The following is a 25,619-nucleotide window of genomic DNA, read 5'->3' as shown; positions in this document are numbered from 1 at the left end:
CAGTTCTGAGGGATTTAAAATCAGAGAGAATGCAAGTATTTGCCTAATCTAAGTGCAATCAGTGATTTGATGAATTCTAAACTAATGATTAAAGCTAATGCAAAATAGTGAATTGATACTCTTAAGCTATTGGAAAGGAGAACTCATGGGTATAGGATTTAGACCTTGGGTGATAAGGTTTCGATCTAAGGAATGCAAATGATAAATCAAACTATCAACCTTAAGCCTAGACACAATTCTAAGCAAGCTCTATGTCTAGATGAATGCTCATTTACTAACATGTCTCAAACATCAAATGTCTTTGGTTGAATAACATGCAAGCAATCATTACTAACAAGTCTATTAGTTATCTTAGCATCTTTAACAACAAATGTCTTTGGCAAAGTACACTAAAAGCCTAGGAGAGTTGACTCAGGCATTTCATCAAACACCTGTCGGGTGAGAAATGCCTAGAGATCACCCTTTGAGTGGCCTACTCAAATGATGCATTAAGATCACTCTACTAGCAAGGAACAAGTATGATCTATACCTAAAACATCCGAGAACTAGCCTAATCACCCTTAATCACCCTAACCCATGAATCCAAAAGGTGATTACTCACTAATCTCCATGATTCCTCTTAAACCCATGATGGATTTCAGATTAATCATGTAGAGAAATAGATGAGAGATCACAAGAACAATAACAAATCAATCCAAAAGAGATGTTTTTCTTGAGAGAGTTTGTGTTCTTCAATAGATCCCAGATTCTCTGCCAAAAGGTGGCTACAACATACTTAAACATTAGGTTTTTCAGAGTAAAAACTTGCATAAGAAATTGCAAAAAGGTCTTTGAAAAATCATAAAATCGTGTAGCAAAAAGGGGTGGAGCGACCAGGAGGGGTCGCTCCGGGTGGTCGCTGCGGGTTGGTCGAAGAAGACGAGCGGGCTGGGTGAGTCGCTGCGCCGAGGTCGCTCCAGGAGTGAAGTCACAGCGGCCAGCCAGGGTCGCTCCGGTCAGGTCGCTCCGGATGGATATGTCTCTAGTAAATTGATCATAACTTCTTCGTTACATCTCCAAATGACTTGAAACCACTTCCATTAGAAAGCTAACTCAATTTCATGCGTCTCCACAAAATATTAACAACAGAAGATGTCTCGAAGGCCTCCACCCATGCTCATCTTTCACCCCCTTTTTGAGCACATTGCTTCCAAATGTCTCCAAGAACTCCATGTGGTGTTCCAATACCTGATAGAGACATATGTATGCCAAATACAACCTAAACATGTCTAAATCCTAATCTATATGATGCAAATGCCTATGAATGAATGGCTAAAACAATACAAATATGCAAGATATCAACTCCCCCACACTAGTCCTTTACTTGTCCTCAAGTGAACTTTCTGGGACTCATAGGAGAAGAGGTTTGAAAGTGGGAGCTCATAGCCAAGAGAAACACAAAAGCACTTGCTTCAACATAAGAATTCAGCACTAGCACACTCTCTCTTATTATCCTCTAGCTTCCCAAGGCCTATCTCAACTCAACATTAAGCATTCACACATTCAATTCAGCCAACTCTCACATTCATTAAGCAATACAACAAGTGAGCTCTATGCAAATGGTCAATTGGTCCAAGTCATTTGGCTAAGGGAAGGCTTTTTCGCTCTAGTGATCAAGGGTTTCATAACTCATTATCTTCAAGGTTTAACACTCAAAACAAGTAGCCTTGACATTGCACATAATATATCTAAGAAAGGGATCAACTAATGCATACAATGCTCAATCTTCATTGTTCTACCCTTTTTCAAACATACAAGTGACACAATTAAAATCCCAAGTTACACCCATCTCACATCTCTCACCCAAAAATCTCAAGAACTTTTAATCAAGGGAAGGATTTAAACTTTTAAAACACAACCTCTAAGCTCATTCTCACTTTGCTAGCCCCATTTTCTTTGTTTTTTTTTTTCGGTTTCTTATTTTTTTTTATTTGGGAGCCAAGACTTTCACAACTTTGAGCTAGAGGTTTATACAATTCCCAATAAGACAATTAAGCACAAGAGTTCATTCATTCCCATTCAATTTTCAAGTTCAAACTTTACAACACTCACCCCCCACCTATGGCTAGACAATAGCGTAAGCAATCTAGCAAGAATGAAGACTGAGCATTGTCGTTCCCAATACTCTCAAGATTATGCGCATGTAATACTTTCCGAAAAAGGCCTCACTCAACAAACAATTAATGCTTAAAAGGAGGAGAAGGTTTTAGGGAGTGGAGAGCCACTAGAGATTGTCAAAAAGATCGGCATAAAAGATGTGACAACTCTAGTGTGTATATCCATGACTTAGCACACAAGGGACCATGAGCAAGAAATTAAGTTCATTCAGTTCAATTCAAAGTTGTAGTTGGCTTAAGAGATTGAGTTTCAGAGAGAGTTTTCAAGGCACGAAGCTTACAAGGTTTTCAAGAGAGGTGCATGAACTATACAAGGCTAGACAGTGCTCTCTACAAGGCGTTTTAAATCAGCTCCCAATGCAAATGAATGCAACCTATATGCTTCTAGACTCAATCCTAAAGTATGCAAATGATACACTAAATGATTCTTTTTGTGTTTTTCAAATTTTTTTTTAACATTTTTTTTGGTTTTTCTATGCAAATAAGAATGTGAAATGTAATGCATGAGACTCAGAATCATCAAAGCAAACATGATCAAATACTTGGTACCTCCCCCACACTTAAATCACACAGTCTCTGTGTGAGGGAGACACCTAATGGAAATGTAAAATGCAAAGAAAAACTGGGATAAACAAGGGTTGCAGGTTACCTGGAGTGGAGCGAGGTAAGGGACCCGCTGTGATGGGTCGCTCCAGGTTTGCTCGGAACAACGAGCGACCTGTGCTACCCGCTGAGGCTGGCCGCTCCGGCTCGGTGAGGTCACAGCGACCAGGTAGGGTCGCTGCGGCAGGTCGTTGTGGCTTCTCTCCCAGCTGGAGCGACTGCTCTCCCTCGCTCTGATGTTCAATTTTCTGCTCCAAACCTGCACACAACTTCATTTTCCTATTGTTTTATGCAGTAAGATGGAAATGCAAATACTAATGCAATATATACAAGGATACTCATGGGACTTCCTCCCAAGTGAGCTTGTTTTAAGTCTCTAGCTTGACTTTGCCTCCTTTGGATCAGGCTGGGGTAGGTGCAGAAAGTGGAGTTGACACCCCATCTTCCTCAGGTGGTAGCTCATCAAAGTGATCATCAGCAGGAGGACTCATTTCTTCAATGATGAAGGCTTGTCCAAACACAGTGGGGTTCCTCATTTTCTCCTTGATGTCAAAGTGGAGGATGTTCTCCTTGCCCAAATGGAGGTCAATCTTGCCTTCTTTCACATTCACAATAGCTCCTGCAGTAGCTAAGAATGGCCTTCCAAGAATCAATGGGTCTTGAGCCTCCTCACCCATTTCAAGCACCACAAAATCTGTAGGTGTCTCATACCTTCCAATCTTCACAGGGAGGTTCTCTAGGATGCCCACAGGGTACTTCACTGAACGATCAGCCAACACCAGAGAGATTCTACACTTCTTGTATTGAGTGAAGCCAAGCTTCTTTGCCACAGACAAAGGCATCAAGCTGACACTAGTTCCCAAATCGCAGAGACATTTCTCAAATACCATAGGTCTAAGAGCACAAGGTAGTGTGAAGCATCCTAGATCCTCTAGCTTCTCTGGAGCATCAAGCCTCTGAACGATGGCATTGCACTCATGACTCAGAACCATCATGCCCTCCATCTCCTTCTTCTTAGCAGCTACAAAATCTTTCAGGAATTTGCTGTATTGAGGAATCAGCATGAAAGCATCAATGATGGGCATTGTAACCTGAGCTTCACTCATCTGCTTCTCAAACAAAGCCTTGTACTCCTGTAGCAGCTGCTTCTTGAATCTACCAGGGAATGGAAGCTTGGATTCATAGGGAGGAGGGACAGAAGAGCTCTCACCGGCTGGAGCAGCAGATTCACCATCTTTTGTTGTCTTCTTCTCTTCTCCAACTTTTCCTTTACCCTTATTTTTCTCAATCTTCTCCAAGATCTCATCATTTGTCTTCTCATCAACAATGACCACTTCATCATCTAGATTGATGGCTACCTCCTCACCTTGTTTCTCAGCATCCTTGGTGAGGGTTCTAGGAGGTAACTGCTTACCACTCCTGAGTGTGACAGCTTTTGCTTCCTTGGAGTTTTTATCAGATTTTCCATGTAGAGATCCTGGCTGGCGATTCTGGTGGGTGCTCATGGAAGCAAGCTGATTCTCCAAATTTTTGACAGAAGAAGCAAGGTGGGAGAATTTGTTGTTGAGCTCATTGTAGTTCCCATCAATCTTGGAGTGAAGGTACTTCAGCTCATAGCCCACATGCATCTCACTTCTAGTCTGAGACTCCAAGATCTATTTCAGTAAGGCATCAGTGCTGCTCTCTTGAGGGGCAGAGGAACTAGGAGAGGGGCTTTGCTGAGGCTGATAGTTGCTCTGCTGGTTGTTTCTTGGCTGATAACCACTCTGCTGGTTGTTGGAATAGGGTCTCTGTTGGTAGTTGTTGTACTGAAAGTTGGGTTCCTTCTTGTACCATCTACCATTGCTGTTGATGAAACACAATTCTTCTTGCCCTTCCAAACCTTCAACCTCAATGACAGTAGGAGGTATCTCCTGTTGTGGGTTACCAACAAAGTTCACCTGCGCTTGCGTGGCCTTATCAGCAATGAGTGTGTCAATCTTCTCTTGAAGAGCCTTTATCTTATTCCTTGTGTGTTTGTCATTACCTCTACTGCTTCTGTCATGGTCTCCACTGTAGACTGCATCACTCTTAACCATGTTGTCAACCAGAGTCTCTGCTTCTTCCTCAGTTCTCTCCAAAAAGAACCCATTGCTAGTTGTATCCAGTCTGGCTCTGTACTTAGGAAGAGCACCTCTGTAGAATGTGCTCAGCAAGCTCTCCTTGGAAAAACCATGGTGTGGGCACTGAGCTTGGTAACCATTGAATCTCTCCCAAGCTTCACTGAATCCTTCCAAGTTCTTCTGTTGGAAGCTGGAGATCTCGTTCCTCAACTTAGCAGTTCGTGAGGTAGAGAAGAACTTCTCCAAGAATGCCTTTTTGCAGTCGTCCCAAGTAGTGATGGAGTCACTTGGTAAAGACTTCTCCCACTGACGTGCCTTATCCCCCAAAGAGAAGGGGAATAGCTTGAGCTTTAAAGCATCCTCCGACACACCATTAGTCTTTGACATACCACAATAGCTGTCAAACTTATCCAAGTGATCAAATGGGTCCTCCACAGCCAGACCATGATACTTGTTGTTCTCTATGCAGTTAAGCAGCCCTGACTTGATCTCAAAGTTGTTAGCAGCCACAGCCGGTGCTCGGATTCCCAGTCTAGGACCGTGGATGTTGGGGCGGTCATAAGTGCCAATGGGGCGAGCTGGTCGCTGTTGAGGCCCTTGTGGAACATTGTTTACTCCATTAGGGTTCAGAGGATTTTGTGGATCAGCCATCTCAGCTTCCTGTGTCTGCAGTAAAGCTTGTTGCTCTTCTTCTCTTCTTTTTCTAGCACACTCTCTCTCTAAAACTCTAATGTCTGCGGCTCTTGGAACAAGGTTTGATGTACCTTTGCTCCTCAAGTTCATAAACCTGAAAATCACAAAGAGTGAAGAAGAGAATCAGTAACTTACAAAAATAAAAATGACTTAGTCTCAAGCAAATGACTAAATCTCAATGTTCAAATCAAACTCAGAATTTGGCAACGGCGCCAATTTGATGTTAGGAGTTTTTAGTCTCCTAAGACAAATGTTGTAGTATAGTGATGAATAAGTTGTCGAACCAGTTCTGAGGGATTTAAAATCAGAGAGAATGCAAGTATTTGCCTAATCTAAGTGCAACCAGTGATTTGATGAATTCTAAACTAATGATTAAAGCTAATGCAAAACAGTGAAATGATACTCTTAAGCTATTGGAAAGGAGAACTCATGGGTATAGGGATTTAGACCTTGGGTGATCAGGTTTCGATCTAAGGAATGCAAATGATAAATCAAACTATCAACCTTAAGCCTAGACACAATTCTAAGCAAGCTCTATGTCTAAATGAATGCTCATTTGCTAACATGTCTCAAACATCAAATGTCTTTGGTTGAATAACATGCAAGCAATCATTACTAACAAGTCTATTAGCTATCTTAGCATCTTTAACAAGAAATGTCTTTGGCAAAGTACACTAAAAGCCTAGGAGAGTTGACTCATGCATTTCATCAAACACCTGTCAGGTGAGAAATGCCTAGAGATCACCCTTTGAGTGGCCTACTCAAATGATGCATTAAGATCACTCTACTAGCAAGGAACAAGTATGATCTATACCTAAAACATCCTAGAACTAGCCTAATCACCTTTAATCACCTTAACCCATGAATCCAAAAGGTGATTACTCACTAATCTCCATGATTCCTCTTAAACCCATGATGGATTTCAGATTAATCATGTCGAGAAATAGATGAGAGATCACAAGAACAATAACAAATCAATCCAAAAGAGATGTTTTTCTTGAGAGAGTTTGTGTTCTTCAATAAATCCCAGATTCTCTGCCAAAAGGTGGCTACAACATACTTAAACATTAGGTTTTTCAGAATAAAAACGTGCATAAGAAATTGCAAAAAGGTCCTTGAAAAATCATAAAATCGTGTAGCAAAAAGGGGTGGAGCGACCAGGAGGGGTCGCTCCGGGTGGTCGCTGCGGGTTGGTCGAAGAAGACGAGCGGGCTGGGTGAGTCGCTGCGCCGAGGTCGCTCCAGGAGTGAAGTCACAGCGGCCAGCCAGGGTCGCTCCGGTCAGGTCGCTCCGGATGGATATGTCTCTAGTAAATTGATCATAACTTCTTCGTTACATCTCCAAATGACTTGAAACCACTTCCATTAGAAAGCTAACTCAATTTCCTGTGTCTCCACAAAATCTTAGCAACAGAAGATGTCTCGAAGGCCTCCATCCATGCTCATCTTTCACCCACTTTTTGAGCACATTGCTTCCAAATGTCTCCAAGAACTCCATGTGGTGTTCCAATACCTGATAGAGACATATGTATGCCAAATGCAACCTAAACATGTCTAAATCCTAATCTATATGATGCAAATACTTATGAATGAATGGCTAAAACAATGCAAATATGCAAGATATCAGGCTTACGTGTAAATAAATTGAATATAGAAGCTCATCTGTAACACATATCAGTCATTTGCCTTTTTTCTACACTGCTATGTGCCCGGAACGAAGCAGTCACCAAAACTGTAGAGTCAAACCACATGTCCTATCAGAGCATGACTAAGTAACGCCTCGCACTATCATTAAATTGCCAATATATTGATCGCATTTACATCGGTTTTACCACTACTCCCATTACTCTGCATTCAATAGCTCTACTACACTTCCATGGTAACGGAGACATCCTACAACTATAAAAACTGTCGCATGATTCCGTTGGCGAAGAATTAAAGGGAAAGTAAATCTGTTAAGAGGAATAGAGGAGAAAAGTTTGAGAGAATAATGGAGAAGAAGATAGAGACCGCTGCGTGAAACAGATCAAAAGAGGTGGAGGAAAAGATTTGATGTTCAGTATATTTAAACATTTCTTTTTAAATCACAGATTAAAAGAAGAGAACCTCCACTGGTTAATATTTTTTTTTTTTTTCAAAATTTGAATTTTTTAAAAACTGAATCAACATGTTCTCCAATGGTTTGCTTTTTATTTTTCCTCAAAAATGAATATTCTAATTATATTCTAATTACTATCAATACCTTATATGATTTCAAATTTACGAATTTCACCCATCTATTTTGTTTTAACATTGATTCAACCCAATCACTATTTATTATTAGTTAAAAAAATTTATATAATACAATTATTACAAATAACATAAATAAATAAATAACCAAAGAATTTTGATTTTATAAAAAACACTAAATACATATATCTTTTAACAATTAAAATGAATTTTAAGTGTAATTTGCATTTAAGCTATTGTCTTCATAATGATGTCAAGGTAATGTTACAAAATATATTATTCAAAAGGATAATAATAGACGTCACTTTCAAAAAAAATTATTATCTATTTCTTTCTCATATAATAGAGGAACTTTAGAGAATATCCCAAAAATTTAAAAATGAACTTCATCTACAAGTTCACTTTAAACATTCATATTAAAGATTAACCTATAAGTAATTACATTTACAACATGTATAAAGACAGTTTTCCAAAATAGATATACATTATAATTTTCATAATATATTATTATATTTTGTTACCTAAATATTTAAGTACAAATTGATAGAAAAGAACTTTAGTTAACTTGATATCAATAAAAACATACTTCAATAATACTGTAGTATCAAATGAATATCTACCACATTTATGCTTTATTTTTACTATAAGCCTGTAGATTTGGTGTTTTGAAGTCAATTTTTTCACTAGGATTGGCCATGGCCGTATCAACTAAATAAAAAAATTAAATCACTCGAACTTTGATATACCAGATTAATTGACTTTATAATAATACGCATACAAGATATAAAAATAATATCAGGAATAATAAATCTGATACAAATATGGAAGATAATTGAGGAATCATTGAATGTAAACATCAAATTAAATGGATAATGAATAGGATACAAATGTCTAAAACTACATATCAACATGCATAAATTATTTATTATATAAATGTATATGATATAATTTCAAACATCAATCTAGAATGGAAGGTAAATAATGTTTAGAAGTTCACAAATGTTGAATCATAAAACCGTATTTATCAAAACTAAAAGTTATATTAATATCCATCTAGTATACTGTATTATTATTCATATAATGAAATAATATTTAAAAGATTATTTAATTAAAACATTCGAAAATTTTGAAGTAGAAAAGTAAGTACACTATAACGTCATTAACTATGTTATTGGTTTGTATATTTTAGTGGATTTAGAAATCCAAACCAAATCAAGTGTTATTGGTTTTATGATTTTAAAATCTATATGCAAATCAAATGTTATTGATTATATGATTTTAAAATAGATTTTAAAATCAAGTGTTATTCAATAACAAGAATTTATTTAATGATTTGATTTGAAACTATATTTCAATGGATTTGTAAGGGGTTTTACTCTCAAAATACAAAAGAACAAATATAAAGGTAAACCTTGTTATTTTCCTTGGATTTGTAATATTGACTTTTAAAAAACTCTCTCAACATCACAATTTATTTTCTGTTCACGAAGACATGAACCCCACACCACCTACAGCTACAACCTCATCAGAACACATTAGGCTCTTCTCCATCCAACTTCATCATGACATCCTGAATAATCGGATGAAAGCTGTACGTAAAATTACATGTTAAGTAAACTGACCACAATTTTTCAAGTTTTCTGCTGCCTTTGTTAACTTTTGTAGTGCTTGATTTTCTTTCAATATACAACGCTTTCTGAATTTGAAATGAGCTAATCAATAACACTCTCTGCATTGTAAAAGTTAAATTTCCCAGATAAAATACAGAAAGGAGATTGTAGTTCAAACAATCCACTATGAATCTAAAAATGAACATTGACGGCTCACTGTTTAAAACGAAGATAATCATTGATGTCAGCGACTCAGCGTCTTGCACGTTAACCATCTTCTGTTTAAACATTTTAAGAACTTCAAAGAGAGAGGTAGAGAGAGATTCCATAATTTCTTGTTTGTTTCTATCATTAATCATTTCATGAGCAGTAGATGATTATTGCTATCTTAGTTTCTTCTTTGTTATATCAAATGATTATTGTTATTTAAACGTTTCTTTAATTTCTTTCCTCCAAAATGTTTCTTTGAGCCTATGGAATATACATCTTTCTTCTCATATGAATTCAAACAAAAACAATACTATTAAGCTGGTTTCATCTCTCGTAAATCCATTTGATTGATTTATAATAAATCTACTTACTTGATTTTGAAATCTTATTTAAATTCTTATGAAATTCATTTATTTGATTTTACAATCAGTGAATTTATCAAAAATTTCCAAATCTGTTGAAATTTCTAAATCCATTAAAATACTAGAACCAATAACCCCCACTAAGCTTTGAGTGAAAATCTGAATCGTAAAAAGGCCTTAATTTAGGGTTTCCTATATTTAGGCCCGATATAAAAGGGCCCAAAAGAGTTGTGGAATGTTGTGTTGTTATCGCATATAAAGGGGTCTTGTACACTAGGGTTTCCGTTCTCGAAGCTTTAGCCGTCTCTGCCTCTCCTATCATATCGTCTCCTACATTCTTGCCTCAAGCTTTCACAACAGCAGCCATGGCGGAACAGGTTAGTCGATCGCGCTTCCCACTTCCACTGATTCTGTCTATTTAGTGAATCTCACACCCTTTCTTTTGCACATTTGCAGACTGAGAAGGCTTTTCTAAAGCAACCTAAGGTCTTCCTTAGGTAACACCCGAATCTATTTCACTCAGTCATTTAAAATTACATTGCAAGTGTATATATTCATATGATTCGTTTTGTTTCAGCTCGAAGATATCTGGAAAAGGAAAGCGACCTGGGAAGGGTGGAAACCGTTTCTCCAAGAACATCGGTTTGGGCTTCAAGACTCCTCGTGAAGCCATTCAAGGTTTGTTTTTCTATCCTCTCCCTTTACTCTAGGCGGAAGTGATAGATCCATGTCCTTAAGCTTTAGTGAACAGACAAACCCCAAATTTAGTTAGATTCTTAAGTGGTTATGTTTTTGTTTCTGAACAGGAACTTACATTGACAGAAAATGTCCCTTCACCGGAACTGTCTCCATCAGAGGCCGTATCTTAGCCGGTACTTGCCACAGCGCCAAGATGCAGAGGACCATCATTGTCAGAAGGAACTATCTCCACTTTGTCAAGAAGTATCAGAGGTAGTGTTCTTGTAATAGTTTCATGACTTTCGGTTCGATGTTAGGAAAGTGTTAATCCTTTTCTTTGTCTTCAGGTACGAGAAGAGGCACTCGAACATCCCTGCTCATGTCTCACCATGCTTCCGTGTCAAGGAAGGAGACCATGTCATCATCGGCCAATGCAGGTTTGGTTCTCCACCAACTACAATCTTGATTCTGATTTGTTTTTTTTTGTGTTGGAAGTTTGAAGTTTGATTTTGTCTTTTGATTGTTGGTGACGTTAGGCCATTGTCCAAGACTGTGAGGTTCAATGTATTGAAGGTGATTCCAGCTGGTGCTTCTGCTTTCGCGAAGAAGGCTTTTACTGGAATGTAAGAACGGGGGTTTTCAGCTTAGTTTATGTTTTTGGATGCTTTTATCCCTTTTATCTATGGAAGAATTCTACATTTGAGTGTTCAGATATTAATGTTTTAATGCATCGATTTTGTTTATTTTGCTATACCACTTTCATCACATTTCCAAAATCTCGTTTTAAGTATAGTTTTCTTTATCTGTTGAAAACCGGTTAAACCTATTTGTCCATCCGGGTACCGGTCTGACTCCAAGGGGTTTGATGACTTTTAGGAGAACAAAATATCTTTATTGAAGTCGTATACAAATCAAATTAGAACGTAAATAAAGTATTAAGCGTTTTTTACGTATTGTAATACAACTTAATGAAGCGATGGAGTCTAATTGATAGTATGTACTCTTTATTCAAGGTCTTAGCTTAATTATCTTGTTTGCTTCTCTTCTTTTTGTTACCAGTCCTCAAAGTATATATGATCATTAGTTACTCAACTAGATAGATACCTGAATCTCTAATAGTAAATCTGACATTTTATTATGAAAGGACCTTAAAGCTTTGCTCGTTAAAGAGTTAAATTAACCCAATCCACCTTTTGACTTTAGGAGGGTTATTGCTTGCCAATGTACTTTAACCTCAGAGTGCTTATGGGGTATATTATATATCACAAGACCACTTTATTTTCTTAAGGCAGCATTTATGCATAATAAAACGCTGGCATCCAGAAACTGTATATGATTCAAGATAGACACTTGACAGCCAATTTTAGAATTTTTATGAGTTCGAGTCAATCAAAGGTACAAAGTTAGTATATTTTTTTTTTGTTAAGAATGTAAATATTATTACTAGAATGAAGGTTCGGTTACAATAGAATTGAACCAGAATCTGCTGTTAAGCTATTCTGTTCTTAGAGATTGCAAAAAAGTTTAAAAAGAATCTCCAAAAAACAATAATTAAATCTAAGCAAAACCATAAAGGTGAGCATTGGAGATAATGATAGTACTAGAACAAGAGACAACATTTTCCCAAGCAACCACTTCTCAATTACTAGGAGGAACCGAGAGAATAGCAAGAGGGTAGTTCGGACGGGCACACACCCGAAGGTGGCTCAGGATGGCTTCAACGGAGACGGCTGGCAACGACTCCAGGGCACCACAAAAGGAGGATGCCTATCGACAAACAAAACCCAAAGCTAACAAGGTCGAGAACTAAGGTTCAAACCCGACATGACGCCAATTTCGTTTGCATCACCAATTTTGTTTAGTATGTTAATGTATATGTGATTATTATTACAAAACTAGATAGATTATTATATATCTGTAGCAGACTTTCTATCGTAAATTTCAAATTTAGTTTATAGTTCAAATTATATTATAGCAAAATGGATTAAAAAAAGAAAGGATTTACCTTTTAAAAATATAACCTATATGAATAGGGGTTATGTTTATAGCTGAAGATGTCAAACTAGACCGAGAATTATGTGGTTCATTTGATCTAGATGACCACCCTTTTCTACGGACAACATTATTTCGTTCATCTTCTTTTTTTGGAAAACTTAAAATCTTTATATATAGGAATTAACAACTAGATGATTGGATACAACAGAAATATTCCATAAGAGAAAAAAAGAAAATATAACAAATAAGAAGAAAAATAAACATGGCGAAACATGGAAATGTCGTTGATTTCACCTATCTTTTGTTGATTTTCTTGTTGGTTTTGACAGGTAATACATATTTTGACAAATGAATCTCATAAAAGGTTTATTTATTGTTTGTTCAAAAAAATAGCTTCCTGTTTTATTTTTAAAAATGTTGAAAGCTTTTTCCTATTATTTTACTTTCCTACGCTAAAACATAATTTATCCTCCACCAATAAAAATCCAGGAAATATATGGTTACAAAGTATTTTGTATTATATGAGGGAAAATAAACTTAAACATCAATTAAAAGTAAACAGAAGAAGTATTAATTTATGTTTTTCAAAAAATAAAGTATAAATTTGTGTTTAGCTTTTTCTTTCTTTCCAAAGGAACCACATGACTATGACTAAGGATGTATGTTCGGGTATCTGAATTTTGAGCTTTCGGAATAAAAAATTTCAGTCCAATTCAGATATTTCTAAATTTTAGTTCGGGTTCAGCTCGGATCTTTGCGGATTCGATTCGGATTCGAATAACCCATTTTAATTATTTTAAAATTTTAAAATTTATTATATATTTAAAATTTTTCAAAATCTATAAACAAAATAAAATATTATATATAAATTTGAATAGCATCTGTCAAAATATATAACTTAATATATGAATTGATTTCGTTTGAATATTTGGATAGAGAATCAAAAGATAATTTAATTATTTTGGTGTTTTGAGTATATTTTAGCTGTTTTAAACATTTATTTTTGACTATTTGTATATATTTGCAAGTATTTTGGATAATCTAAAATTATTTTATATATTTCAGACGTTTTTAATATACATTAAATCTAAAATAGTTAATATATTTAGGTATATAAATCTATTTACATTCGGATACCCGAAATACTTCGATCCGGATCAGTTTCGGTTCTTTCAATACAAAAATTTTAAATCTGTTCGGATATTTAACTAATTTTGGTTCGTTTCCGATACTAATTTTTCAGATCGGATCCAGTTCAATTCTTAGAATTCGTTTTTTTTTTCCCAGACTTACATATAACGTCAATAATTTTAAACAAAACTCATTTAGCAAATATAACTTACCAACACAAACTCTTTTTTTTTTGCATTTGCAGTTTTTCGTTACAAACTTAATTTCAACATTTAAACTTCTAAGAATAAGATGTTGTTTTTCCACTTAAAACACACAAAAACTAACATATGTTTTTTTTATATGATCTATGAATAAGAAAATGTTTCTTTCTCGTGAGACCTAATTGAAACTAAACTATGTATACTAATTAACGGGATTTTACTGATTCTTCATTGACTCCATTATGTTCAGGAGAAGCTCAGGCTCAAAGTAAGTATACTAAAGCCAAAAGTGCGCCGGTTGAAGTCTGCCTGGATCGTAATTCTGGTGATGCTGTATGCACTCAGCATTGCGTTGCAGAAAAAAATCCTAAAAGATGTTCTGGAAAATGTTTCCCATATAAAATGTCAGGAAGGAAGGAATGCTACTGTCATCCATGCTAATAAATGACAATAGCTGGTTTTGATTGTTTGTGGGTTGTTTAAAATTTTCTTTTCATGAAAAAAAAATATTTTTAACCGGCTAATATTTTGAAGTAGCTTTTAAAAAAAGTTTTAAATGCCAGTTTTAAAAGTTTTCACCAAATAATAAGATAAAAACAAAAACAATATTTTCTTGCGTTTCACCAAAAAAATGCTTGTTTTTTCTCAGACGAGATTTTTAGTATATTATATAATTATTTAGAAATTCAAACATATTCTAAAAACTGCAAACAATCAAAGCCAATATGCATAAAATACCACAAAGTGTAATAAGATAAGATCATAATGAAAATAAGATTGTCTTTAATTAAGTTATGCATTTTTATAATTCTATAATTTCTCTGAATGTTTATTAATAAAGAAATGTATTTTTTTAACAAGATGTAATTTTTCCTTCAGACTCAAATTATAAAGTTTATAGTTAGAAATTATCTAGCACGCATTCAGATACAATCGGACAATCAATTATCAATCCTAATAAATAAAGAGAAAATTTCAGTGACAAAACTAAACTTCTTACTGGATGAATTGTTATATATTTAAGTGAATAGGGGTAATGTTTCATGTGAACCATTGCAATTGTTTGTATGAACAGTTGCAACTATAGAAAAATCAGAAACAAATAAAAAAACTAATAGTTAGTAAGAGAGAGATATAGAAAGATTCATTATTCAAAGATCATTAAAGATCTTTGAAGAAACACATATAAGCACTAAAGTTTTATTTGTTACTCTTGTATCTTAGCCTGAAATAAGAGTGAGACTTTGATTGTCTTATCTTACAAAGGGATTTCGTGTAACCCAAGGTTTGGAATAAGGTCAAAATACTCTTTAAGGAAAGTGACCTCGTGCACGATTCAATCATTATCAAAGTATATAATTCACAACTATTTGGGTTAGAACCCTAATAACCAACAATCTTAAAGAGTATTTTCTTGTGAATTATGGCTGGTGTATCGGTGCAAGAGATGACCTCAAAGTTTGGAAAGTTAGATAAGTTTGAGGGAGTAGATTTCTGGAGATGGCAAAAGAAGATGCATTTTCTCCTCAAAAATCTGAATGTAGTGTATGTTCTAAGTATACCTAAGCCTACTATACCGGAGGATGCTGAGAACGAGTCTTTGGATGAGACAAGGAAGCAACTTAAATGGGAAAACGGCGATTACATATGCCGTGGCCATATTCTCAATGGTATGTCAGATCATCTCTTTGACGTTTATCAGAATGTCGAATCCGCAAAAGAGTTGTAGGATGTGTTAGAATCAAAGTACATGGCTGAGGATGCTTCTAGTAAGAATTTCCTTGTTAGTAATTTTAATAATTACAAGATGTCTGATTCTAGGCCAGTTATGAAGCAATACAATGAATTGCTTCGTATACTAGGTCAATTTGCACAACACAACATGAAGATGGATGAATCCATCTCAGTATCGAGTATCATCGATAAATTACCACCTTCATGGAAAGATTTTAAACACATGTTAAAACATAAAAAAGAAGAGTTGTCTCTTGTACAACTTGGTAGCCATTTGCGCATAGAGGATTCTCTAAGGGTGCAAGAGGAAAAAAAAACCCAAAATAATGTGGCTGGTACTTCTTCCATCAATATGATGGAGGAAGGTGTGATTTCTAATAATAAGAATAAGAGGAAACACTCTTTTAATAACAACACTTACAATAAATCTAACAAAAAGTTTAAGAGCATTTTTTGGAATTATAACAAGCCGGGTCACTTTAGTCGTGACTGCCGAGCAGGGAAGGATAAGAATAAAACGGGACAAAACCGTTTGGGACAAGTGTCTAAGGACCAAGGTCCATCCACTCATCAAGGTCAAATCTCTGATTTTAAACCATATTTTAATGTGAATTATGTATCAAATATTTATGAGGCATTTTATGTGCAGGATGATGAAGTGGCATGGTGGATTGACTCGGGTGCAACAACACATGTTTGCAAGGATCGTGAATGGTTCACTACATATAAGCAAGTTCAAGATGGATCCATACTTCATATGGGAAACGAGTCAACTACCCCTATCCCACGTCGTGGAAAAGTGGTGTTAGAGTTTAGTTCTGGAAAAACCCTTGATCTCAAGGATGTACTTCATGTACCCAGAATTAGGAAAAACTTAGTCTCTGGTAGTGTTTTAAATAAATGTAGTTTTAAACAAGTGTATGAATCCGATAAGTATATCTTATCAAAGTGTGGTGTATTTGTTGGATTTAGATATTTCTGTAATGGAATATTTATACTTAATATTAATAAAGTTGTCAATTCTGTTTATATGTCAAGTTCTAGAAAAAATAATAATTATTTGTGGCATGCTAGATTAGGCCATGTACATTATAATCGTATGGTTAATATGTCTAAAAAATGGTTAATTCCAATTTTTGATATAAATTTAGAAAATGTAGTACTTGCATGTTAACAAAAATAATTTGGCAACCATTTAAAAGCATTGAAAGAAATTCCGTAGTGCTAGGACTTATACATAGTGATCTATGTTATTTGCATGCTACACCATCTTTAGGAAACAAAAAGTATTTTGCAACTTTTATAGATGATTATTCTCGTTTCTGTTATGTATATTTATTACATGCTAAAGATGAGGCCCTAGATAAATTTAAGATTTATAAAACTGAAGTTGAATTAAAACAAAATAGTTTGATTAAGAAGTTACGCACTGATAGAGGTGGAGAATATTATGATCCTGTGTATTTCCAGTCTGTAGGCATTATACATGAAAGTACAGCTCCGTATACACCACAACAAAATGTGTATCAGAAAGGAAAAATAGAATCCTAAAAGAAGTGGTCAATTCCATGTTATCTTACTCGGGATTAAGTGACGGATTTTGGGGTGAAGCCATGTTAATGGCTTGCTATTTATTAAATAGAATTCCTAATAAAAAGAACAAAATTACCCCTTATGAACTTTGGTATAAGAGAAAACCAAATTTGAATTATCTTCGAGTTTGGGGATGTAGGGCTGTTGTAAAACTACCCCAACCCACGATTAAAACCTTGGGAGATAGATGTATTGATTGCATTTTTATTGGATATGCAGAGCATTCCAAAGCTTATATGTTTTATGTAATAGAACCTAATGATTCAGTAGCAGTTCATAATGTAATTGAATCAAGAAATGCAATATTTGATGAAAATCGTTTTTCATCTATACCTATGCCAAAGGATTTAATTCCAAGTTCAAGTGGAACTAATAAAGGAGATGAAACTTTTGTGCCTCCTGACATGTCACCTATACTCCGTAGGAGCAAGCGAGGAAGGATTGAGAAATCATTTGGTCCTGATTTTCAAACATATTTAGTTGAAGGATCAAGAGATGAGATTGGTTTCCAACACTCATACTGTTATCATATTGATAATGATCCAATAACTTATGGTGAGGCTATGAAGTCTCAAGATGTTGCTTTTTGGAAAGAAGCGATAAATGATGAGATGGACTCCATCATGGGAAATAATACTTGGATCTTGTCGGATCTCCCACCTGGTTGCAAGCCTTTAGGATGCAAATGGATCTTCAACAGGAAGATGAAAGTTGATGGAACAATCGACAAATTTAAAGCTCGTTTGGTAATTCAAGGCTTTAAACAAAGGGAAGGTATTGATTATTTCGATACATATGCTCCAGTTGCTAGGATCTCTTCTATAAGATTATTAATTTCTTTGGCAGCAATTAATAACCTTGTGATTCACCAAATGGATGTTAAGACGGCGTTCTTAAATGGTATTTTGGAAGAAGAGGTGTATATGAAGCAATCTGAAGGTTTTGTTATGCCTGGTAATGAGCATAAGGTGTGTAAATTGATCAAATCATTGTATGGACTAAAGCAAGCACCTAAGCAGTGGCATCAAAGGTTTGATAAGATTGTCTTATCAAATGGTTTTAAGTTAAACCAAGCAGATAAGTGTTTATATAGCAAATTTGATGAATCTGGAAACAGAGTAATCATTTGCTTGTATGTTGATGACATGTTAATCTTTGGTACTGACCTTAGACAAGTAGAGCTTACAAAAGTATTTTTGTCATCAAATTTTGCAATGAAAGATATGGGAGAAGCGGATGTGATTCTTGGAATTAGAATCAAACGCGAAAATGAAGGACTATCTTTGAGAAAATGAAGGACTATCTTTGACACAATCTCATTACATTGAGAAAGTTCTTAAGAAGTTCAATTGTGAGAATTGTTATCCAATGAGCACTCCCATGGATCCGAGTGTGAAGTTTATGCCTAATACTGGACAAGCAGTATCACAACTCGAGTATTCTCAAGTTCTTGACTGCTTAATGTATGCTATGATGAGCACTGGGCCAGATATAGCTTACACTGTAGGGAGGTTGAGTAGATACACTAGTAATCCTAGTACTCAACATTGGCAAGCCTTAAAAAGAGTGCTCAAGTATTTGAAATGAACCATTAGTTATGGTTTGATATATGTCGGATTTCCTTCTGTGCTAGAAGGATATTCAAATGCAAGTTGGATTACCAACATGGAAGATCATTCTTCTACAAGTGGTTGGGTGTTTTTGCTTGGGGGAGGTGCCATTTCATGGGCTTCCAAGAAGCAAACTTGCATTACAAGTTCGACTATGGAGTTGGAATTCGTAGCATTAGCAGATTGGAATTCGTAGCATTAGCAGATGCTGGTAAAGAGGCAGAATGGCTAAGAAATTTAGTGTACGATATTCCATTGTGGCCAAAACCAGTATCCCCAATTTCTATCCATTGTGATAGTCAAGCTACATTGGCTAAGGCCTATAGCCAAGTGTATAATGGTAAGTCTAGACACCTGGGCGTTAGACATAGCGCAGTACGTGAGCTGATCACTCATGGGGTGATTACGATATAGTTTGTTCGGTCTCAACAAAATTTAGCTGATCATTTGACGAAAGGATTAGCTAGGGACTTAGTGATTAAGTCGGTTAAAGGGATGGGTGTAAAGTCCATTTAAAATCTTTAATTGTGGGATACCCAATTCCCCTCTAATACGACGTTAGAGGCTGAATTCAATGTGGAAAGTCCACACTTAAAGATTGAAGCACATTTTTTTTCATCCCAAGGTATGTGCTTGGACCTGGTAGAAAGAGATAGGTTGAAATATTATTCTTAATAAATACTTTGAAAAAATGCATTTGCAGGTGCATGACTGAAAGTATTTACCTATATGAGTGTGAAGTGACACCGCTTCAATAAGCTGGGACTTGGCTTTGTATACGTTCAAGAATGGATAGGGACACATGGTGTATTCAACCGAGAGTTTCAAGTGATTTGTATTAAAATGACAAATTCACTGTTATTCAAACATAAATTTTAAAAACTCATTTAAAATCCACTGTTATTGAACTTGACATTTCGTAAAATACTCTGAAATCCACTGTTATTGAAAATATTTTAAGTTGTGGAGTTTTAAAGTTCTGAGGTGATTTTAGGGTGTTTGGGTGGAGTTTCTTAGTTAAAAAAAATTAAAACTCAAATCCCATTATTTTAGGTGATATTCTAGAGTACTTTAACAAAAATCACCTAAATCTCTGCAACTTATTAAAATCATCTAAAACTCCATTAAAAATCAAATCACATCAAATGTTAAATTGAATACATCCCCCTTAGAGTAGTGTGGAAACACATGTGTGTATTATCTTCATGTGCCCAAAATGGGTTGAAGGATTCAATCCGCAGGACATCCTGATTCTCGGACATTTGGAATGTGTAGTACACTAAGATGAAAATTCAATTCTTCGAACATTTTCATTTAAGCATGAGTTTGATATATGTATAATTTATTTAATGAATCTATGATTACACTTAAATAGGGGAGGAATGTTATATATCTAAGTGAATATAGGTGTAATGTTTCATGTGAACCATTGCAATTGTTTGTATGAACAGTTGCAACTATATAAAAATCAGAAACAAATAGAAGAAACTAATAGTTAGTAAGAGAGAGATAACATAAATGCGCGATTCAATCATTATCCAAGTATATAATTCACAATTATTTGGGTTAGAACCCTAATAACCAACATGCATTAGCCATAGGTACTAACAATCTTTCTCCGCCTTTACTAGTTGATCAGTTGTATAGCTGTTTCATATCCAAACGACTTGGTGGGCTACATAACATAAATGATATGTGAAAAATATCAGGTATATCAAATATGAAAATGCTTTGTTGCAGAGTTAAGAACATTCATACAAAGCGGTCATTAGCTCAATTTAATCACTATAAAGATGAACTTCTTATTTGCTTTCCTGAAACAGTTCCGGTTCGCATAGATCAACTCACGTAAACCATGAAAATAGCAAAGACCAGTTTGCTACATTGAGGATATGTATTCTGTAAGAGGTTTAGCAACTATCATACTATAGATGGCCTGCGAAAAAGAAAAAAAAAAGATTATAAAAAATAAATCAGAAGATAAACATATTTTAGCAATTACCATTATACTTATAAATAGCAAATATTGAACGCATGATTATATACTTCTATTTCAAGCATCAAATTGCTGTTGATGAGCTATACGATTGAACTACTCTTAGTTCTCTTATATTTTCTTGCACAATATATAGTACTCAAGATCATCTGTGAGACTGCAAAAGTTTTGTAATAATTAGTCTCGTATATCAAGAAGTTTCTAAATATAAACAAAACAAAATTGACTTGATTAAAAAGTCAAGCTCTATCTCCATAGGTCTGATTGCAGCCAAAACCTCCCTCACCTTTGATGTTTTCTAGGGAAAGAGTCTCACACATCCCCTGGACTATATTTGAAAATTGATTTTGCCACATGTCTTCTCTACAATCATTCTCACAAAAATAATATGACATGACTACTAAAATTGATGGCATGTCTTATAGATTAATATGACATGGACAATTATATTTAATGTTAATTTATATTTTTGGTAAACTTTTCAAAATATGGTAATAACTCATATATTACATTTATTTTTGATTTTTATTTTTGGACTTTTTAAAATATGGTAATAACTTTTAAATCATCTTTAAAATAAATATATTCAATTATGGCATTTCAAATTTCGAAATATCATTTAAATTAAAAATATTTCAAAAATATATACATATTTTCCGAAAATTATAAAAATTAAATCATAAAATCAAATTAAATCATAAAACATTAGTTTCTTATATTTATCTACAGATTTTATAAATATTTTTTAATTTTAATTTTTGACAATTATGAAATTTTACATCCCCTAGACTATATTTGAGAAGTGATTTTACCACATGTCTTCTCTACAATCATTCTCACAAAAATAATATGACATGGCTACTAAAATTGATGACATGTCTTATAGATTAATATGACATGGGCAATTATATTTAATATTAATTTATATTTTGGTAAACTTTTAAAAATGTGGTAATAACTCATATATTACATTTATTGTCAATTTTTATTTTTGGACTTTTTAAAAATATGGTAATAACTCATAAATAATCATTAACATAAATATATTCAATTATGGCATTTTAAATTTTGAAATATCATTTAATTAAAAATATTTCAAAAATATATACATATTTTTAGAAAATTATAAAAATTAAATCATAAAAACAAATTCAATAGTAAAATCATTAGTTTATTATATATATCTACATATTTTATAAATATTGTTTAATTTTAATTTTTGACAATTATGCAATTTACATATTTATTTAATATATTTAATTAAAATAAATAGATAGAAAAATCTACCTAAGATTATAATTTTAAATATATACATGCACATTCTTAAATATAATCAAAATAAACAAAATTGTTTTTATCTTAATTTTAATGTTTAGTTAAATCAAATTTATATTAAAATATTGATAAGAAAAAAGAAAATTCATAATATTAATAAAAAATTAAATATAATTTATATTTATGTGTTAAAAATATTTTAAATTTTTTTTACTGCACATGGTGCAGGAAAACACCTAGTTAGTTAACAACATAGAAGTTCATAAAACGATTTCATAAACATAATGTCGAATGGAACAAATCTTACTTATACATTCCACAGTTACTAATTATCATCATCCATTTTTGGCTCAAGAAGATTCTTTTCTAGTACATCCGAGAAACATGCTTAAGAGCAAGGGTGACTTTCTGCTAACGAGTACAATGAACAAGAACTCGGGTATTGTTGGAGAGGGATTACACCCTTCATCAAGATCCATCAAATACAGAGTTCGGCCCAACATCAGCAAACAACTCGGTCCAAATAACTCGTCAAAGTTAAGGGTGAGTAAAGAGTTTTGAGACCAAGAATATCAAGAGAGAAGAGAGGATAAGAAACAGGACATCCAAAAACCGGACAGAATCGAGAACGGCTAGAATTAGGGTTTATCATTCCAACCATTATTCTCGCCAGAAACATTTATCTTTTACTTGTTCATCATTCAAACACATCGTGTAACCTTTTCTCTTGAATGATCAATAAAATGTCTTCCTGAAAATCCAAAAATCATTCTCAAAAACTCCCTTGACAATTATACCAAACACGGATTAAACATGTCTCGGGCAAACACCAAATCTATCCATGTTGACCCGTCACTATTGGAATTTTTTTTTTGAAACTGAACTATTGGAAGTTTCTTTAGCAGGAAAATAGATTAGACACAAGTACAATCATGTTTCGTAGAATTTTAATGTTCCTTCTCTTGCTCGCTCCTTCTTTTAGATCTTGTAGCTACTACAGAGGTTATACTGAGATCAATGTGTTAGAGTTTGAGGCTGAGTTCGATAATAAGAGAAAACTATTTGGTTGGTGAACTTGTTTCATTCTCTTTTGATTTAGCTTGTTTTTTGTTTTGGCTTCCTGTTTTCTTTTCGTTCATTTATGGATAAACTGGTAAAATATTCATAGACCAGTACTTACACAAACCAACAATTCTGAAACCATGTTTTGGTACAACGTGACTAATAAATAGTAGCATTAGGCTGCATACATAACTAGATACATAAAATGTAAGTCAAGCCAACCAAATATGACTGAACTGGGAGCATTTGTAGTAACCAACAGTTAGCAGCTTTAAAGTTAACTGACTTTCCCTTACAAAAGTATATTCTGCTGCAGCCTCAGGTGCCAGAAAAGTGACCGGTGTCTGAAATCATAGACTCGGCAAGTACATGGACGAGAATGTTTTTGAAGTCTACAAGGATTGTGAAAGTAACTGTCGGTGAAGTTCAAAAAGAAGAAGCAAAAAAAAAGTGTCGGTTTGTTGCGTACATATAAATATATAAATCGGACACCCCATGTTACTTTCAGACACAAACTTATGTGGGCATGTGGCCCCTCTTACCTGCTTCTGCGCTGTAAAATTATTCGAGACAGCTTTGATTCTTATTATTAATCATATCTCTTATAATTATAGCATCTCTTTCTTCTTCATTGCTCTACCACACAACTCCCACTAATCACATAGCCGCCGACACTCCCAAAATGGCTTATCTCCGGGGAGCAGCCGCCGCATTGATTATTATGTTCCAACTCTTGTCTCTCTCAAACGCCCACAACATAACCAAAATCTTGGCCAAAGACCCTGAGTTCTCCACATTCAACCACTACCTCTCAGCCACTCATCTCGCCGACGAGATCAACCGCCGCCAAACCATCACCGTCCTGGCCGTTGACAACGGAGCAATGAACTCAATCCTCTCCAAAGGCTACTCACTCTACACAATCCGCAACATTCTCTCCCTCCACGTTCTCGTCGATTACTTCGGCGCCAAGAAGCTCCACCAGATCACAGACGGCTCCACCTCCACCGCTTCCATGTTCCAGTCCACCGGATCCGCCACCGGAACCTCCGGCTACGTCAACATCACCGACATCAAAGGCGGGAAAGTCGCTTTCGGCGTCCAGGACGACGACAGCCAGCTCACCGCTCGCTACATCAAATCCGTCTTCGAGAAGGCTTACAACATCTCCGTCCTTCACATCAGCCAAGTCCTGACCTCGCCGGAAGCAGAGGCTCCCACCGCCAGCCCCAGCGATCTCATCCTCACCGCGATTCTCGAAAAACAAGGGTGCAAAGCCTTCTCCGACATGTTGAAATCCACCGGAGCCGACAAGACGTTTCAAGACACCGTCGACGGAGGGTTGACTGTGTTCTGCCCTTCCGACAGCGCGGTCGGGAAGTTCGCGCCGAAGTTCAAGGCCTTATCCGCGGCGAACAAGACGGCGTTGGTGTTGTACCACGGCATGCCGGTTTACCAGTCGTTGCAGATGCTTAGATCGGGTAACGGCGCCGTTAACACGTTGGCGACTGAAGGTAACAACAAGTTTGACTTCACGGTTCAGAACGACGGAGAGGAAGTGACGCTCGAGACGGACGTCGTGACGGCGAAGTTAACGGGGACGTTGAAGGATCAAGAGCCGTTGATTGTTTACAAGATTGATAAAGTTTTGTTGCCGAGAGAGATCTATAAGGCCGTTAAGGCCTCGGCTCCAGCACCTAAGTCGAGTAAGCACAAGCCTAAGAACGCGAAGGCTGACGGACCAAGCGCCGATGCTCCGTCAAATGATGACGGTGAGGTCGCTGATGACAAAAACGATGCCGTTTCGGTTACACGAAGCAGTGTTATTGTGACGGCGATTGTGGGGCTCTGTTTTGGAGTTTGGCTCATGTGATGTTGTTGTTGGTTACATGTGGTTGGGAATCTTGATTTTCTTGTCGGACAATGAATTCAATCATTAAATTCATATCACTTTATTTAAAATTTTATATATAACATTCAACATTTTTTAAAGTTCCGTAATTTCCAAAAGTAACAGTTATTTCTCTTCTTCCAAGTTTGTATCTCATCAGAGATCCCCTTGAGGAGGTATTTGATAGCACATTATACTTTCCTTTGTGCTCTCTTTTTTACTTCTTCATGTTATCAGTTTAACACAAAGAAGCAGCCATCACCATTCACCACTAGTTAGAACCTCTAAGTAGAAACTGCTAAACAAGTAGCATTATATAAATTTCAGCAGCAAACCTATCACAGCCAACAAAGAAGTGGAAACAAGGATTAAACTCGAAACTGTGTTAGAGTCAGATTGGGAAACTGTGTTAAGAGTCAGATTGGGAAACTTGTTTCTTGATTTTCTTGTTGGACTATGAATTCAATTCACAGTTCATTCTTCCATA

At 35.3% G+C, this 25,619-nt stretch overlaps 2 protein-coding genes and 1 non-coding gene across 3 annotated transcripts; all 3 read left to right on the top strand.

The window, feature by feature from the left end:
* The first annotated feature begins 4,967 nt into the window (after positions 1–4,967).
* Positions 4,968–5,074, top strand: LOC130508797 (small nucleolar RNA R71). The gene has a single exon (XR_008942975.1). It is a non-coding gene; the product is annotated as a small nucleolar RNA R71 (small nucleolar RNA).
* Positions 5,075–10,210: 5,136 nt separating this feature from the next.
* Positions 10,211–11,393, top strand: LOC108839963 (40S ribosomal protein S11-3-like). The gene is made up of 6 exons (XM_018612753.2): positions 10,211–10,341; positions 10,421–10,461; positions 10,542–10,642; positions 10,771–10,915; positions 10,990–11,079; positions 11,179–11,393. Exons 1-6 carry the CDS (start codon positions 10,330–10,332, stop codon positions 11,267–11,269), a joined length of 480 nt encoding a protein of 159 aa, XP_018468255.1. The 5' UTR covers positions 10,211–10,329; the 3' UTR covers positions 11,270–11,393.
* A 12,379-nt stretch (positions 11,394–23,772) lies between these two features.
* Positions 23,773–25,237, top strand: LOC108843278 (fasciclin-like arabinogalactan protein 2). The gene has a single exon (XM_057000616.1). It carries the CDS (start codon positions 23,924–23,926, stop codon positions 25,112–25,114), a length of 1,191 nt encoding a protein of 396 aa, XP_056856596.1. The 5' UTR covers positions 23,773–23,923; the 3' UTR covers positions 25,115–25,237.
* The last annotated feature ends 382 nt before the right edge of the window (positions 25,238–25,619 follow it).

The sequence above is a fragment of the Raphanus sativus genome, chromosome 2, assembly GCF_000801105.2.
Source record: "Raphanus sativus cultivar WK10039 chromosome 2, ASM80110v3, whole genome shotgun sequence".
In the NCBI taxonomy this organism is placed as follows: Eukaryota; Viridiplantae; Streptophyta; class Magnoliopsida; order Brassicales; family Brassicaceae; genus Raphanus; species Raphanus sativus.
This window is presented reverse-complemented; position numbering and strand designations above follow the sequence as displayed.

Excerpts from the sequence above, each read along its gene's own strand:
- LOC108843278 (XM_057000616.1), top strand. The coding sequence starts at position 23,924 with ATGGCTTATCTCCGGGGAGCAGCCGCCGCATTGATTATTATGTTCCAA.
- LOC108839963 (XM_018612753.2), top strand. Across the intron at positions 10,462-10,541 it reads CAACCTAAGGTCTTCCTTAG|CTCGAAGATATCTGGAAAAG; the intron begins GTAACACCCGAA and ends GTTTTGTTTCAG. Across the intron at positions 11,080-11,178 it reads GTCATCATCGGCCAATGCAG|GCCATTGTCCAAGACTGTGA; the intron begins GTTTGGTTCTCC and ends TGGTGACGTTAG.